General features: G+C 35.4%; 1 protein-coding gene across 2 annotated transcripts in view; it reads right to left on the minus strand.

Moving 5' to 3' along the window:
• mtmr4 (myotubularin related protein 4) overlaps window positions 1–17424 on the minus strand; it is a 53132-nt gene that overhangs the window by 6230 nt on the left and 29478 nt on the right. For both annotated transcript variants that reach the window (XM_048186805.1, XM_048186804.1), the window contains 11 exons: window positions 17368–17424; window positions 17109–17205; window positions 14194–14307; window positions 13876–14057; window positions 9990–10118; window positions 9226–9337; window positions 7904–8099; window positions 7589–7774; window positions 6061–6231; window positions 5743–5897; window positions 2854–4084 (listed from right to left, as the gene is read on the minus strand). The exon at window positions 17368–17424 is cut by the window's right edge and continues 110 nt beyond it. In XM_048186805.1, the coding sequence (XP_048042762.1) occupies window positions 2854–4084; window positions 5743–5897; window positions 6061–6231; window positions 7589–7774; window positions 7904–8099; window positions 9226–9337; window positions 9990–10118; window positions 13876–14057; window positions 14194–14307; window positions 17109–17205; window positions 17368–17424 (2630 nt within the window). The remainder of the gene's footprint in view (window positions 1–2853; window positions 4085–5742; window positions 5898–6060; window positions 6232–7588; window positions 7775–7903; window positions 8100–9225; window positions 9338–9989; window positions 10119–13875; window positions 14058–14193; window positions 14308–17108; window positions 17206–17367) is intronic.

The following is a 17424-nucleotide window of genomic DNA, read 5'->3' on the forward strand; positions in this document are numbered from 1 at the left end:
ACAAATTGACTGTTCAAAATTAGTTGGCTATATCACAGTCCTTGTTTTTCCATCCGCAAATGTAAAGGATTAGTTCACTTTAAAATGAAACTACCCCAAGATTTACTCACCCTCAAGCCATCATAGGTGTAAATGTGTTACGTCCCTATGGACGTAGGGATTCATTTTGTTTTGTGAGTTGTGACTTGTGTATCTTTTTGTTTTTTTTCCATGTGTTCTGTTTTTTTGTTTTTCTCTATGCTGCTCTTGCTCCTCCTACTGTTTGCTTGACAGGCTCATGAGTGCCACCTGAATCCTGTTGTAGCTCGTTAAGTGGAGTATAAATGAAGCTGAAGACTTCCAGTCCAGGAGAGAGACTTTCCTCTGAGAGATACTACCATCTTCCGGTCCCAGTGTTGTTGGTTTTCTTTTATTTATATTGTTTTGCCTGTGGTGTTCAGGTAAAGAGCTGTATGTGAAGTGTTTCAGCTAATGGGTGTATACTTAAAACTTTACAACAATTAAGTGGGCTTCAGTTGACTGGTTTACCTGAGCTGTCTAGTGTTTCAGCTAATTTTCCCAATCCTGAGACTTTTGTAAGCTGAGCAGCATTGAGCTTTTCGGTTGATTTAAGAGTTATCTGTGAACATCAGTTATCTTATTTTGTTATCTTAATTCTTTTGATATTCTAAGTCTTTTCTTTTAGTTTTGTAGGGAGGTGGATGTCTTTATTTTTATTTAATATTTTCTCCTGTTTATGTAGAAAAGGGAGTTAGGGAATTGTGTTTGTATTCTTATTTTCTTTTCTTTTGGTAGGTAAGTTATCCCTTAACTTTAAGAATCCTTTTGTTTGTTATTTTTGGCCTCTCCCCTCCGGAAGTTTGTTAATTCTCACCATTGGTTTAATAAATTGTTATCTTTGAATCTTGTGTTACTGAGCATTATTGTACCTGCCCTGGGACCTGGAGACGGCAATTCTCTCCACGTTTTCTTTTGTTACATGCCTCTTCTTACCCCTAGACTAGAGGGGCTCGTAACAAAATGACTTTCTTCTTTCTGATGAACACAATCAGTTATGTTAAAATTTCCTGATCATTTACTCACCCCATGTCATCCAAGATGTTCATGTCTTTCTTTCTTCAGTCGAAAAGAAATTAAGGTTTTTGAGGAAAACATTCCAGGATTTTTCTCCATATAGTGGACTTCACTGGGGTTCAACGGGTTGAAGGTCCAAATGTCAGTTTCAGTGCAGCTTCAAAGAGCTCTACATGATCCCAGACGAGGAATAAGAGTCTTATCTAGAGAAACCATCGCCCATTTTCTAAAACAAAATAAACATTTATATACTTCTTAACCACAAATGCTCGTCTTGCACTGCTCTGTGATGCTCCACGCATGACGTAATCATGTTGGAAAGGTCACACGTGACGTAGGCAGATGTACCGATCCAGTGTTTACAAAGCGAACGTGCAAAGACTAAGTCAAATGCTTGTTACAAAAAAAGGTTAAACAACGATGTCGGATGATTTTGAAGTTGGAGGATAAAATGAGATGGAAATGGAGATGCAGAGCAGTGCAAGACGAGCATTTGTGGTTAAAAAGTATATAAATTTTATTTTATTTTAGAAAATGAGCGATGGTTTCTCTAGATAAGACTCTTATTCCTCGTCTGGGATCATGTAGAGCTCTTTGAAGCTGCACTGAAACTGACATTTGGACCTTCAACCCGTTGAACCCCAGTGAAGTCCACTATATGGAGAAAAATCCTGGAATGTTTTCCTCAAAAACCTTCATTTCTTTTTGACTGAAGAAAGAAAGACATAATTTGAATATGGAAGGAGGTCTGGTGGAAGCTAGATATTTTACTTCATAACTTGTTAAATATGGATATTTTTCTTATATAAATGCATCGCTTCACTTCAGAAGGCCTTTATTAACCCCCTAGTTAATGCACTTTGAGTCATTCACTACCATTATATAGTTTGGATGCATCAGGATATTTATTAATATAACTCTGATTGTGTTCATCAGAAAGAAGAAAGTCATATACACCTAGGATGGCTTGAGGTTGAGTAAATCTTGGGGTAATATTCATTTTAAAGTGAACTAATCCTTTATATCCTAATATATTTTTAGTGATATTTGTGAATTGTCTTTCTAAATGTTTCGTTAGCATGTTGCTAATGTACTGCTAATGTGGTTAAAGTTACCATCGTTTCTTACAGTATTCACGGAGACAAGAGCAGTCGTTATATTCATTATTAAACACTTGCAGTCTGTATAATTCATAAACACAACTTCATTCTTTATAAATCTCTCCAACAGTGTGTAATGTTAGCTTTAGCCACGGAGCACTATCAAACTCATTCAGAATCAAATGTAAACATCCAAATAAATACTTTACTCACATAATCCGATGTATGCATGCAGTATGCATGATGAACACTTTGTAAAGATCCATTATTGAGGGTTATATTAGCTGTGTGAACTCTGTTTATGCAATGATATAGTCGAGAGCTCGGGAGGGGGCGGAGAGCGTGAATAATTAAAGGGGCCGCAGCCTGAATCAGCGCATTTCTAATTATGCCCCAAAATAGGCAGTTAAAAAAATGTATTAAAAAAAAAAATCTATGGGGTATTTTGAGCTGAAACTTCACAGACACATTCAGGGGACACCTTAGACTTATATTACATCTTGTAAAAAAAAACGTTCCAATGGCACCTTTAAGCTTTGTTATACCATTTAAGATATTTAACACCCTTAAATTTGATCAAACTAAAGAGTTTCAAGGACACTCAGGGAGCATGACACATTTACTTTCACAGAAATCAGTTTGCATGTCTAATGGGAAACGTGCATATGTAGGAACTTACGATATCATCCTCATAGTCGACGTCCGGCTCGGAGGGCGGCGTGCAGAACTGTTTGCTCTCTAGTTTGAGCTGAAGCTGCCGAACCTGCCGCCTCAACACCTCCACCTCCTGTTTGTAATTGGCTTCGATCTGCCGCAGCCGCTGCTGCACCGCGTCCACCGCGACCGGCAAACCGTCGTCGTCCAGGTACGCGGGAGCCAGAGATCCACCTGAGGAGGGTGAAGAATGGGAGGGTAGAAGCTGCCGGAAGGACGGTCCCATTGCTAACGAAGAGGCGGCTGAGGAACAAAGGGCGGCGTAGCTTGAGTTCTTCACGGCGGAGAACCAACCCGACTGGATGGGACTTCCAGGAGTGCGCAAAGGATCACGACGACAACACGGCCCACCGTTTGCGCTTCCGCCTTGGGCGCGAAGAAGCTTGTTTGCCAATCGACGGCCGTGATAGCTTCCGTGCTGGATAGCGCCACCGCAGGCCGACTGAACGAGGCCCTGGACGCTGTCCCATTGGGATCCAAGTAGGGAAAGATCAGTCAACTGGCTTTGGGAAATCAGACGCCGTGCTGCTTTGGCGTAGTCGGCAGGTGGTGGCCGTTCTCTCACGGAAACGAGTTCTCCATTCCGTATGGCCTCAGTCTTTTTTGCTTCAACTGGGATGTGCGATTCAATCCTAGCTGGAGCGATGTCGCTTTGCTCCGTTAGCGTCTCCACAGACGCCTCCATTGGAGAAAAGCGTTTGAGCTCGGAGTTCAGAGAGCTGCTAGTGTTTTCTACGTGTGCAAAGCCATTACAAAGAGAAGGCGGATTTGAGGTTGTGGAATTAATTTCTGCAGTCCTGACTTCCACTTCCTGTGGTAAAGGTGGGAGGGGACTGATTGGGATTTGAGGCGGGGCTTGATTTAAAACCGGAAGAGGCGGGGTCTGATCTAATGCTAAGGGGTGGGGCAAAGACGGCAGAGGCTGGGTTGTCAAACAAGGCTCCGCCCTTAAATCATCCTCATGTTGCTCACAAGATATTGGAGAAACTACTTCCTCACACGTCTCCGACTCCTGCTCATCTCTGATCAACCCAGCGATCGGCGTGTCCTGGATCGACAACGGCTGATTGGACTCCAGCGCTGGCCGTCCCTCCTGGCAGTGCTTGTTGAGGTTGGGGTCACTTGAGGTGCGAGTGAGCGTCACGCCGTTCTCACAAGCAGACACCAAGTTGTCCATCGACCGTGTTTTGGGAAGCCTGAGTGAATGGAAAAACAGCTTCAGTTCTCCACAAGAGGGCAGAATCTGAACACAACTCAAAGCATCTCAGTACAGTGACTCATCATCATCAAGGTTTATATTTATCAAAATTGCATTATTTTTTGTTTTGAAAAGCAAACGTAATGTTTTATAAAAAATCTTTGTGTTTAATAAATATACTGAAAAATATTCAGCTAAAACAGTGAAAATGTCACTAAGGCAAGTGAAGAAAACAAAGTTTTATAAAAATAAAACAATGTTTTATTAAAAAAATATTTAATGCTTTATAAAAAATACTTTGCCTTTTGTTTAATAAAAATATAAAAAATTAATATTTTGTTTAAAACACTCAAAATGTTGCCAATGCAATTAAAGCCAACATAATATTTTATAAAAATTATTTAATGCTTAATAAAAATTCTAATACGTAAACATACAGACACTTAAAAATATTTTGCTTAAAAACAAACACTGAAAATGTCACTAGGACAAGTAATGCGAATTTATTACTTTATAAAAAATAAACATTAATAGTTTTATAAATATAATATGCTTTATAACATATTATAATATGTGCATTAATAATATATAATAATAAAGCTTTATATCAATACTTGTTTAATAAAAATACTGACCAAATATTTTGCTTAAAAAAAATTGAAAATTGAAAATATCACCAGGACAAGTCAAGCAAACTATAAAAATGAAACATTTAATGCTTTTTAAAATTATTTAATGCCTTTTAAAAAATATTTTGCCTTTTGTTTAATAAAAATATTTTGCTGAAAACATTGAAAATGTCACTAGGAAGTAAAGCAAATTAAATGTTTTATAAAAATAAAATATTTAATGTTTTATAAAAATACTTTGATTTTTGTTTAATAAAAATAGTGGCTCTTATAAATATTTTGTTTAAAACATGCTCTCAAAATGTACACTTTATACACTTAATATTTTATAAAAATTATTTAATGCTTCATAATAATTCTAAGTTTTTTTTTGTTTAATACGTAAACATACAGACACTTACAAATATTTTGCTTTAAAACACTGAAAATGTCATCAGACCAAGTAAAGCAAACTATAAAAATAAAAGATTTAATGCTTTATAAAAAATACTTTGATTTTTTTTAATAAAAATAGTGGCTCTTATAAATATTTTGTTTAAAACACACACTCAAAATGTACACTTTATACACTTAATATTTTATAAAAATTATTTAATGCTTCATAAAAATTCTTATTTATTTTTGGTTTAATACGTAAACATAGAGACGCTTAAAAATATTTTGCTTAAAAACACTGAAAATGTCATCAGACCAAGTAAAGCAAACTATAAAAATAAAACATTTAATGCTTTATAAAAATTATTTAATGCCTTTTAAAAAATACTTTGCCTTTTGTTTAATAAAAACACTGACAACTAATGAACTACAGACTAGATCAGCAGGAAGTCCTGCAATCTGTAATTTACTGGCAGCAAGTGTGCTGAAATCTGATTGTAGAGAAAGAAGCGCATCACGATATTACTTTCGGGAAAGTTGGTTGGAACTTGGCCAAATAAAGATTCAGCGAAGCAATATGCGGCCAAATGTAATTGTGAAGCATTTCAAGCACTAGAACCTGCTACTGAGTGAAATGAATCAGCGCGGTCACCTGTCGAGAGAGCGTGAGGTGAACTCCTCTCCTTGTGCCGAAGGGCTCAGGTAGATCTCCATGGCGTCTTCGGCCGCTGTGCACGGCGATGACGTCGGCAGATAAACGGCCGTCCACAACTGCAGAGCCCGTGTGTGACATACCGGCTGCAAAACCTGCAACGGAGGGCATCACAAACAATTTGGATCTGCTTTATCTGATCTGTTATTATTATCCGTTTATTACTGTGAAGCTGCTTTGAAACATTCTGCACTGTGTAAAGCACTATAAAAATAAAGCTGACTTGACTTTATGTGTGTGTTTGCATCCTGTGCTGACCATATCATGGCAGGGGATGTAGAGGAAGTTCTGGAAGTTCTTGTTGCCGGTGCGGAGGAGCGACCAGACGGAGCAGGTGCGTTTATAGACGTTACGAGCCTCTCGCTCTTTTGCGTTGTTGCACAGGAAGGTGCCGTACAGACAGGAGTATGTGTGCTGAACCAGTTTCACCTAGAATAAATTAGTTAATTAGCATAAAATTAGAAAACAACAACGTCTGGATGTGACCTACAGATAATATAAACTGATCATTTATCCTTCCTGCATAATCAGGAAAAAGGGATACATCACAAAGTCAAGATTTGCGGTTTTAAAATCCACATTTTCTGCCCAAAATTAATATAAACATCCAATAATAATTCAAAAATCAATTAATATACACCACCAGTCAAAAGTTTGTAAACATTACTATTTTTAATGTTTTTGAAAGAAGTCTCTTATGCTCATCAAGCCTGCAAAAAACAGCAATATTGTGAAATATTATTACAATTTAAAATAATGGTTTTCTATTTTAATATACTTTAAAATATATATATTTTTAATTTTCAGCATCATTACTCCAGTCTTTTGTGTCACAAGATCCTTCAGAAATCATTCTGATATGATGATTTAATACTCCGTTATTATCAAAGTTGAAAACATTTGTGTTGCTTAATATTTTTTGGAATATTTTTTCCAGGATTCACTGATCAAAGAGAACAGCATTTATTGAAAATAGAAATATTTTCTAACAATATAAATCTTTACTATCACTTTTTATCAATTTAACACATTCGTGCTGAATTAATTTCTTCCAAAAAAAAAACAAACTTTTGAACAGTAGTGTATATTGTTATAAAAGATTTAATTGAAATAAATGCTGCTCTTTTTAAACTTTTTATTCAAAGAATCCTGAAAAAAGCATCACATTATAAACAAATTATTAAGCAGCACAACATTTGTAATAAATCATCATATTAGAATGATTTCTGAAGGATCATGTGACACTGAAGACTGGAGTAATGATGCTGAAAATTCAGCTTTGCATCACTGATATAAATTATATTTTAAAGTATATTATAATAGAAAACCATTATTTTAAATTGTAATAATATTTTACAATATTACTGTTTTTTCTGTATTTTTGATCAAATAAATGCAAGCTTGATGAGTAGAAGAGACATTTTTTGAAAACAATAAAAATAGTAATGTTTCCAAACTTTTTAATGGTAGTGTATATACCAGACATTACAAAAGTACCATATGTACTTGTTATTCCCAAAATCTTTAACAACATTTGTAAATGAATGTTTTTATATTTCTCCATCAAGTACACAGTCTTGTACTTTTGTCTGATTTTCACAAAACTTTTTTTGCTTCAAATCAAAGTTTGTAGTGTTGTGATGCTCCTCGTAGCTGATTGGTTTGGTTCATGGCTTATAACCCTTTAATGAAGACTATTTGCTGAAAAAAGGGGGCGGGCCCTAATGCACTCTATGCCCCGCCCTACTGTAAATTATACTGTAATAATACTGTAAAGGCTACGTACCAGAAAGGCCTCGTTGAACTCAAACAGGCAGGGGAACTGCTTCAAGAGCTGATGAACGCAGTCCAGCCACTGCAGGAACACCGGACACTGTTCACTCACATCGTCGCTGTTCTCCTGGTGACCGCAGCGGTCCGCAAACTTGTGACCGTAATCCAACCACTCGGTCTCTACCAGCACCTGAAAACCCTGCGGACACAATCGAGAGATGACTGGATGTAACATATTCAGTAATATTAATTTAACTGCACTGACATTATCAGATGAGAACAAAAGGTCCCGTTTTAAAGGACAGGAGCAGGACTTCTTCACATTTACCTCTATGGTTCTGTAGAAGGGATCAAGAAGGATCTTTGCAAGGGCCACAATCTGAGGGGTCCGATCCCAGCCGTCTGAGCAGTGGACCAGCACCGGACGTCCATCCCGCTCCACCGCAGAGCAAACCAGAGTGGCGGCTTTCAGCATGACGGACAGATGCTGGAGCCAACGGGTGCTTTCCAGAGCGGAGAGCCAGCTGGAGAGAGCCAACGGGAGATTCGGGTTACAAAAGTCGAAATGCAACTTGATAGAGACACTGTACTGAAAATAACTTTTCACAGTGAAATGTTCTCAGCTCAGGTTATTCTTTAAAGTTGATACCTTAGATTGACCGAAAAACTTGAAAATTGGGTGACACTATACTTGAAGCCTTTATATATAATGCAATATAAACTTATTTTTAATGCATTAATAATGCCATGTAATGCACCTTATGATGCATTAATAATCGTAACCTCAGTTATAATACACAGAAAATATAATGCATTAAAACACATGACAAGCAAAGTCAAATATAATGCATTTTAACTTTGATTACAATTATTTATGGATATTTATATAAAAGATACAATGCATTACAATGTACATTATGAATACCTACATAATGCATTATACAAAAAGGCCTTGTTAATGAAAATGGCTGCATTCGATGCTTTACTGCACTGAAGTTCATTTTGAACACTTTTGAAAGCTAGAAACAAAATCAAACCAAACCAAATGTTAAATATTATGAAGCATATACATATATAGGCCTATGTATGTGCAGTATATGCTTTATAGTATTTAAATATAAATGTATAAATAGAATATAAATTATTTAAATAGAAATATACATTCTAGCATTCAAAAGTTTAGGGTTAGTATTTTTTTTTTATTTTTTTTTTAATTAATAATGTTTTTCAGCAAGGATGGATGAAATTGATAAAGTGTCAGTAAAGACATTTATAATGTTACAAAAGATTTATGTTTCCTGTGAAAAAAAATGAATCAATGTTTCCACAAAAAAAGAACTGTTTTCAACATTAATAATAATCATAAATGTTTCTTGAGCAGCAAATCATCATATTAGAATGATTTCTGAAGGATCATGTGACAATGAAGACTGGAGTAATGATGCTGAAAATTCAGCTTTGATCACTGGAATAAATTACATTTTAACATATATTCACATAGAAAATAGTTATTTTAAATTGTAATAATATTTCACATTTTTACTGTATTTTTGATCAAATAAATGCAAGCCACGGTGAGCAGAAGAGACTTCTTTCAAAATCATTAAACGGGAGTGTATATTAATTTCAGCATGGCGATGCAGCACTTACTTGCCGGGATCTGGGATCTGACTGCAAACCGCTCTAAGTGACTGAAAGCTGTTTCTGATGGAGTGGATGTTGGCCATGCCCATAAACATCACCTCACAGTTGGGATAGTACTCTAAAAACAGAGAGGAAACTGACTTCAGTCAACAAACAAACAATAGAGATGTTTCCATACAAAGTTGTGAATTTAACCTATCCACAAAACTACAATATTGCATAAAACATTTGTGAATAAAGCAGCATTTCCATCCCATGTGTTCAAGAGAACAAAATCGTCACTTCCAGGGAAATTGGTGCAAAGTATGTGTAATAAAAATGGAGGTTGCCGCAGTGTGGGTAGAAAATGAGGCTTTATTTCCTCCACCATAAATGGCGAAACGCTGTCATGTTCTCTTGAGTTCGGATGCTGGTGTTTGGGAACACAATAGTGTGAGACGCTTCTGGGAGGGAATTAAACCAAATCATTCAGATGACAGACTTTGACTCAGATGTTTCAGAACCACCAAACCAACATTTGAGATGCTGCAATGCGATTGGTCCAGTTATCCAGTCGCATCAGTTTTTGTGAGGGATTTATTCAGTGCATGTGTTTCCATCACATTTTTTTGTGCATTGCTTCTTATCGATAAAGATTATCCATTATCGATTATCAATTCATGTGCATTCCATCCAGCCTTTTTTATGCAATATCCCAAAATGCACACAGAAATAGGGAGAAATGTCAAGAGATTTACAACAGAGTCTGTCATGAATTGACCAGCACTAACCTTCACACTCGCAGCCTCCTCCTTTGGCACGGTTCGCCACAGCAGCGGTGTATGAACGGGCATCGAGAATCAGTAACTTCTGGGCAGCGGCGCTGGCGTCAGGAGCGGGACATCCCGTCAGAGATGAGTCTGAGGACAAGACAGTGTGAATGTGATTAGAAAGGAATACTGACATACTGAATACTACATACTACACTGCATGAACAGCATACGATGAACCGGTCTAGGACAAAAATGGCATCAAAATGAACAAATTGAAGATAAGGGGGCAAAAAAAATATCGGTACTATTTTACAAAAAGGTCCTATTAGTTAACGATAGTTAATTCATTATTAACATTAACAACAAGCAATACATTTGTTACAATATTTATTAATCTGCTAATGTTAGTTGATAAAAATACATTGTTAGTTTATGTTAACAAATGAAACCTTATTGTAAAGTGTTACCAAATATCAATATTACAACATCAAGAGCAATAATCGACAATAATGATTTTTTGTCATAATTTTGCAGCCCTAGCCTTTTAACAAGTTCCTGTTTTTTATTTTATAATATACAGTACAGTCCAAAAGTTTGGAACCACTAAGATTTTTAATGTTTTTAAAAGAAGTTTCGTCTGCTCACCAAGGCTACATTTATTTAATTAAAAATACAGTAAAAAACAGTAATATTGTGAAATATTATTACAATTTAAAATAACTGTGTACTATTTAAATATATTTGACAAAGTAATTTATTCCTGTGATCAAAGCTGAATTTTCAGCATCGTTACTCCAGTCTTCAGTGTCACATGATCCTTCAGAAATCATTCTAATATGATGATTAGTTCCTCAAGAAATATTTGTTATTATTTTCAATGTTGAAAACAGTTGTGTACTTTTTTTTTTCAGGATTCCTTGATGAATAGAAAGTTCAAAAGAACAGCATTTATCTGAAATACAAAGCTTCTGTAGCATTATACACTACCGTTCAAAAGTTTGGGGTCAGTAAGAATTTTTTTTTTTTTTTTTTTTGAAAAGAAATTAAAGAAATGAATACTTTTATTCAGCAAGGATGCATTAAATCAATCAAAAGTGGCAGTAAAGACATTTATAATGTTACAAAAGATTAGATTTCAGATAAACACTGTTCTTTTGAACTTTCTATTCATCAAATAATCCTGAAAAAAAATATTGTACACAAATATTTTGCACAATTGTACACATTAAAAGTTTATTGAGCAGCAGATCAGCATATTAGAATGATTTCTGAAGGATCATGTGACACTGAAGACTGGAGTAATGATGCTGAAAATTCAGCTTTGATCACAGGAATAAATTACTTTGTGAAATATATTCAAATAGAAAACAGTTATTTTAAATTGTAATAATATTTCACAATATTACTGTTTTTTACTGTATTTTTAATTAAATAAATGTAGCCTTGGTGAGCAGACGAAACTTCTTTTAAAAACATTAAAAATCTTAGTGGTTCCAAACTTTTGGACTGTACTGTATATATACACTATATATAGGTTATTTACATCATGCAACTGTCGTTTGAACACATGTATGCCACTTTTGAACATTTTATCGTTAACAGTCTATAATTGTAAAAACATTTGACAGTAAGACAACAGATACATAAAGGTACTTGTAATTTTAAAAAAATGCCCTTTTGCAAATGCACATATTGCCCCTTAATGTGAAAAGCTATTTCCTGCAACACAACAGAGTCAGCCCATAAGACCCATTTTAATGCAACGCAAATGCAGTTATAATTCTTCAGTCTGTCCCGCTGGAAAAATCAATGACGGCCGCATGCGGAGAAATTTCTGGCATCACGACAGCACTGATACTTTCTGCACAAGACAGCCAATTCACTTAGGACCATTAAGATGAGAGAGACTTTACAGAGGCCAGCCAAAACTGGACCAGAAGAGTCCAGAGATGAGTCTCGACTCAGCAAAAACACAGACACGCCTGCATTCGGTGGAACACATCCAATTAAAAAGAGTGATTGCATAAAGTAATGTAATTCAGGATAAATGATTATTGGAACAGAACCGCCCTGAACAGAATAAATGAATCAATTACATTTTATGTAGAAGATAAGTGGGGCTTGTTCATCCAAATCTCTCCACCGTGCACCGTACAATAAATACAGATAACATGAGTGGTTTTCAAAGAGTGATGTGGCACATGCACACTACGTATAGTCTGTGCAATGCATTTATACATTAAGCAGACTTATAAATGTGGAACATCGCAAGAAATCTGTCCTAGAGCCAGCAATATTCATAGTACACGATGTCAGGTTTATTCAAACAAAAACAGATTTGTTTTAGAGTTTGTTTTTATAAACAGGAGTAATGTAAGTGCCTTGGTTAATGGATCAGGCTTGCATTTGGCCATTTAATATTAACCCCCTGGAGTCGAATGGATTACTTTTATGATTGATGGATGCACTTTTTTGAGTCGGTTAAGACATCATTAACCCTAAAATTTACATAAACCCCGCCCCCGAGAATACACAACAAAGGGGGCGGGGCCATGTTGGGCTGCTTTAGAGAAGAGGAAGAGTTGTTGTAGTAGAGTGTTGTTGTCATGCCGTCATTTTACGCCGGACTGCTTCACAAACGAGGGTCAATTCAACACAAAAGATGAACATGACGGCACATGCTAGTGGATGAGTTGAATCAACTCCACAGCAACTACATAAATTTATCCACTAACCATTCAGAAACGTCCTAAAAGTCGTCCTAAAAGTCTCTCCATCAGTGTCGACTCCGGTTTGAACAATGTAAGGCTGAACACCGTTACTGACAATCCTCATTTTGGCTGCGTGAGATTCTCCAGCTTTGTTGTTGTTGTTGAGCTGTTAAAGCTCTGCCCTCTTCTGGAAAGGGGGCGGGGAGCAGCAGCTCATTTGCATTTAAAGGACACACACAAAAACGGCGTGTTTTTGCTCACACCCAAATTTGAGAAGCTATAATAAATGATCTGTGGGGTATTTTGAGCTGAAACTTCACAGACACATTCTGGAGACACCAGAGACTTATATTACATCTTGTGAAAGGGGCATTATAGGTCCCCTTTAATGCATTTCTGCAGACCATCAGACAGTTTCACCCAATTGTGAAGCGTCTGATTGGGAGGATGTTGGCTTCGGCCCTCAACTCATTAGATGGTGCGTAATTAGAGCGCATTTACTCTTCAACTGCGCAAAAAAAAACCTCCTGCCAAATTCCCTCTCAGACAACAGCCTGCAAACTCATTTCCATCCGCTTCTGGAGGTCAGTCCGCAGTCGAGTCAGTGGCACCTCTGCCCATCTCATTCCCAAGCAGACATTGGCAGTGTCAGAGAGGAAACTGCCTTAATTGAGTGCGTTGCAACCAGTTTTCCCATGGCAAAACCCATGATTCTTAGCAATAAGGTTGGCGCAAGCCGTTCATCTACAGTCCAACACAGTAATTGTCTCTATACGGGTTTACGCTCTTCATTTGTGGGAAAGAACGAGGGCGAGAACGCATTTTAAGACAGAAACTAATTACAAATGGCATTTTTCCCCCAACACATATACAATAATTATCCGACAGAGAAAGGATTCAATGGTCTAAAAGACGATTATTTGGAAAACTGGGATTTGAAATTTTTGGATAAAGTGCATGATGCTTTGTTGAAACTTTCACTGATTCATGCTTTTACTTACAGGCTTTTCTAATGCATGGAATAAATTCACAGACTAACTATTACTGACTCATTTCAGGCAGTTCAGAATCGATTATTTCTCCATTTGATCTTTGCAGATCTTTTACATTCACAAACAGCTCTATTACACTCTGCATGAAAGCGAATATCTGAAAAAGCATAATAGCACCACTTTAAAACAAAAAGGTCTTACCGAAGTCACAGTCGGATGAGTCCGGTCCGTCTCCTCTGGTCCTGCAGGCCCGCGTCCCGGCGTCCAGCTGACAGGCCTTCGCTATCGACGTCACCAGATACTCATCCTCAGTGTTCCTCCAACCCCACCAGCTGATCTCTGGCTGACTGCAGCGAGCGATGACCGCCCCGTTACGCTGGTGCCTGACGGAAAACACGATTAACAGACCCCAGTCAGAGAAGATCGATCAGTCACTGCCAGGGGTGCATTTTTAATTTGACCGAGATGGAAATAAGGCTGGAAATGACTGCAGGAGGACAGATGAGCAGCTTCTCGCACCTGTAAACCACCACAGGAATTCTCTTCCAGGACCTGAAGGAGGCCACGCTCTCCAGCTCTTTATCTGTGATCCAGACGGGCACCAGCAGCTTCTGAGGGTAACTCGAACACAACCTAGAAGACAGAACGACAAGAGTTAGACACTGAAACTGACAGACATGAACAAAACTGACTTTCAATTCCACAGCAAAAACAAATTATTGATTATTATATAAACGCCATATCAGCAGCAGGTGTTTTCAGCCTCTATATGAGGACACGAATGCATGAAGTTCATCTCCAGAGCCGATCTGAGAGTCACTTCATGAGCATTTTTACCGTTTGATTTGAGAAAAAATATCATCATATCATAAACACACAGAAACTCAAAGGGTTTCACGACAACCTGTCAAAATAAAAGTTCGGTTTAACTAAGAAATTGTGACAAATATATTACAATTTAGTCTCAATTTAATAATAATACTAACACTAACACTAATAATAATAATAATAATAATAATATATTATTATTAAAACTATTTTTTAAAAGAAATAATCAGTTTTCTTCAATGTTTTAATTTTAACAGTAAAGCTCTGTTGTGCAGCACTTTGTTTGAATAAGTTTAATGTCATTTTATTAAAAGATAAATTAATGTTTTATGCCTTCACTTGAAAAATTAAAATACACAAAATTTCTGAGAAAAAAAAAATGAATTTTTTTTAATTTTATTTTTTTTTTATAGAAAAATAACATTTTCTTGTTTTTATGAATTCAATTAATTAGACGTTTTTTTTTAATTATTAAAATGTAATTAAACCATTAAAATGGAATCCAGAAAACAGAATTTGGTAAATAAATAAAATAAAAAACTGAATTTGAGGGGTGAAAAAATAAAACGCATTTCATAAGGCCCTAAAAATTTAATTTTTGTTCAATTTTTAATGAAATTGTTGTTAAATTGTATAAGTTTCATGATCTCAATTAATTAGACATGCTTTTTGATTACTAAAATTTAATTTAAGCATTAAAATGGAGTCCAAAAAAAAATTGAAACAAAAGAAAGAAAAAGATAATTCATGTTTTATGCCTTCACTTGAAAAATTAAAATACACTCGCCAGCAAAATTAAAATAGCCTACACAAAACAAAATTTCTGAGGAAAAAATTATTATTTTTTTTTTAGAAAAATAACACATTTTGTTGTTTTTATGAATTAAATTAATTAGACATGTTTTTAATTATCAAAATGCCATAAGGCCCTAAAAATTTAATTTTTGTTAAATTTTTAATGAAATTGTTGTTAAATTGTATGTTTCATGATCTTAATTAATTAGACATGGTTTTTCATTACTAAAATTTAAGTCCATAAAAATTTAATTAAAAAAAAAAAAAAAAAAAAAAAAAAAAACGGAATCCAGAAAAATTAAAACTGGAATTAAAATTGAAATTTGAAAAGAAAAAAAAAAAAAAAAAAAAAAAAAAAAAAAAAAAAAAAATTAATTTTGGAAAAAATAAAACCATAATTAGTCCTTCCAGTATGACATCTGAGAAAGAAAAAAAATAAAAAAATCTAATATTTTTGAAAAAAATCCATTAATGACATTTCTGAATAAAACCATTGCCTAATATCATATCTAATATCATAATTTCAGTAAAACATGCTTTATATTATTTTAATAAATCAATAAACAATACAATAATATTTAATTGTTTTAAATAAATATGACATACTAATACCAGTTTTAATATATTATTATTAAAACTATTTTTTAAAAGAACTAATCAGTTTTCTTCAATGTTTTAATTTTAACAGTAAAGCTCTGTTGTGCAGCACTTTGTTTGAATAAGTTTAATGTCATTTTATTAAAAGATAAATTAATGTTTTATGCCCTTACTTGAAAAATTAAAATACACAAAATTTCTGAAAAAAAATAAATAATTTTTTTTTTTTTTAGAAAAATAACATTTTCTTGTTTTTATGAATTCAATTAATTAGACATTTTTTTTCATTATTAAAATGTAATTTAAAAGAATACAATAATATTTAATTGTTTTAAATAAATATGACATACTAATAATTCTCCATAGCTCAATAAATACATGTTTACTAACCCAGATATTTACATATTATAAACATGATTTTCTGTAAAGCTGCTTTGAAAAGCACTATACAAATAAAATGGAATTGATGTTTGATAAAGTATTTCAAACTTAATTAAATCAACGTCATATTGTATCTTTAAAGTATTTTAAATAAACATTGCTCAAGTTTGTAATTGTTCAGGTGAGTGATTTTGTCTTATTACGGTCTGTCCTATCAGTTTATATTCACTCAAAACACACACCAACAAACTCAACACCTTTTGACCATGAAGTGCATTAAACTGCCATACATGAAAGTATCTGAACCTCAAAAACAACATCAGACATGAGGATTGAAGTCATTTTCTCTCTCTCGTCTCATTCTGATGTTCAGATCAATCACACCATCTCCGTCTCATGCCCGCTGTGTGTCTGTCTCACCCTCAAATGACAAAACTCAGTCCAATTATTTCCTGATGTCCTCAATGACCGCCCTTTACACACACACACACACACACACACACACACACACACACACACACACACACACACACACACACACACACACACGAGTCTGTCTGATGTGACTCATGTGACGCAGCAGGTTCAGGCTGGCTTTAATTATCCATCTCTACAGCACGTCTCCCACCGGCTGCATCGGTGAGGACATGTTATATTGCACACAAAATGAATGATTTTTGCTATACCATAACCTACACTAAACCTAACTCAACCAGGCCCCGCCCCTTTATTCTCTATATGAATTATTTAAATGAGGAAGTAAACTCAAGACTACAATGGAGGTGTTTAAGTGAGTTGCCATCCATCCATCCATCATCACACTTCAAACTTACTTGTAGTTGCTGTTGATATCAGACACTCTCCAGGCGTTTTGCATGTCAAATCCCATCCGCTTCACCTCCACCTCCATCCTGTGCCGCACATGATCACCTGAGAGAAACCAACGACACGGTTTCTGAATGCAAGTCTGGATTAAATGACATTTTATAAAGTTTAATGCCATCTGTGTCAGGGTTATTCCAGTTTAAACCTGAAATAAAAAACTATAACGTTGTTATCTCAGTGTCACTGAGATAGCACAGGTGTGTGTACCTGGTCTGCACAGGTGCAGGTGCTGGTCTTCATCGTCCGTGTTTCCTCCTAAACACC

This window comes from Megalobrama amblycephala, linkage group LG4 (genome assembly GCF_018812025.1).
Source record: "Megalobrama amblycephala isolate DHTTF-2021 linkage group LG4, ASM1881202v1, whole genome shotgun sequence".
NCBI classification, from domain to species: domain Eukaryota; kingdom Metazoa; phylum Chordata; class Actinopteri; order Cypriniformes; family Xenocyprididae; genus Megalobrama; species Megalobrama amblycephala.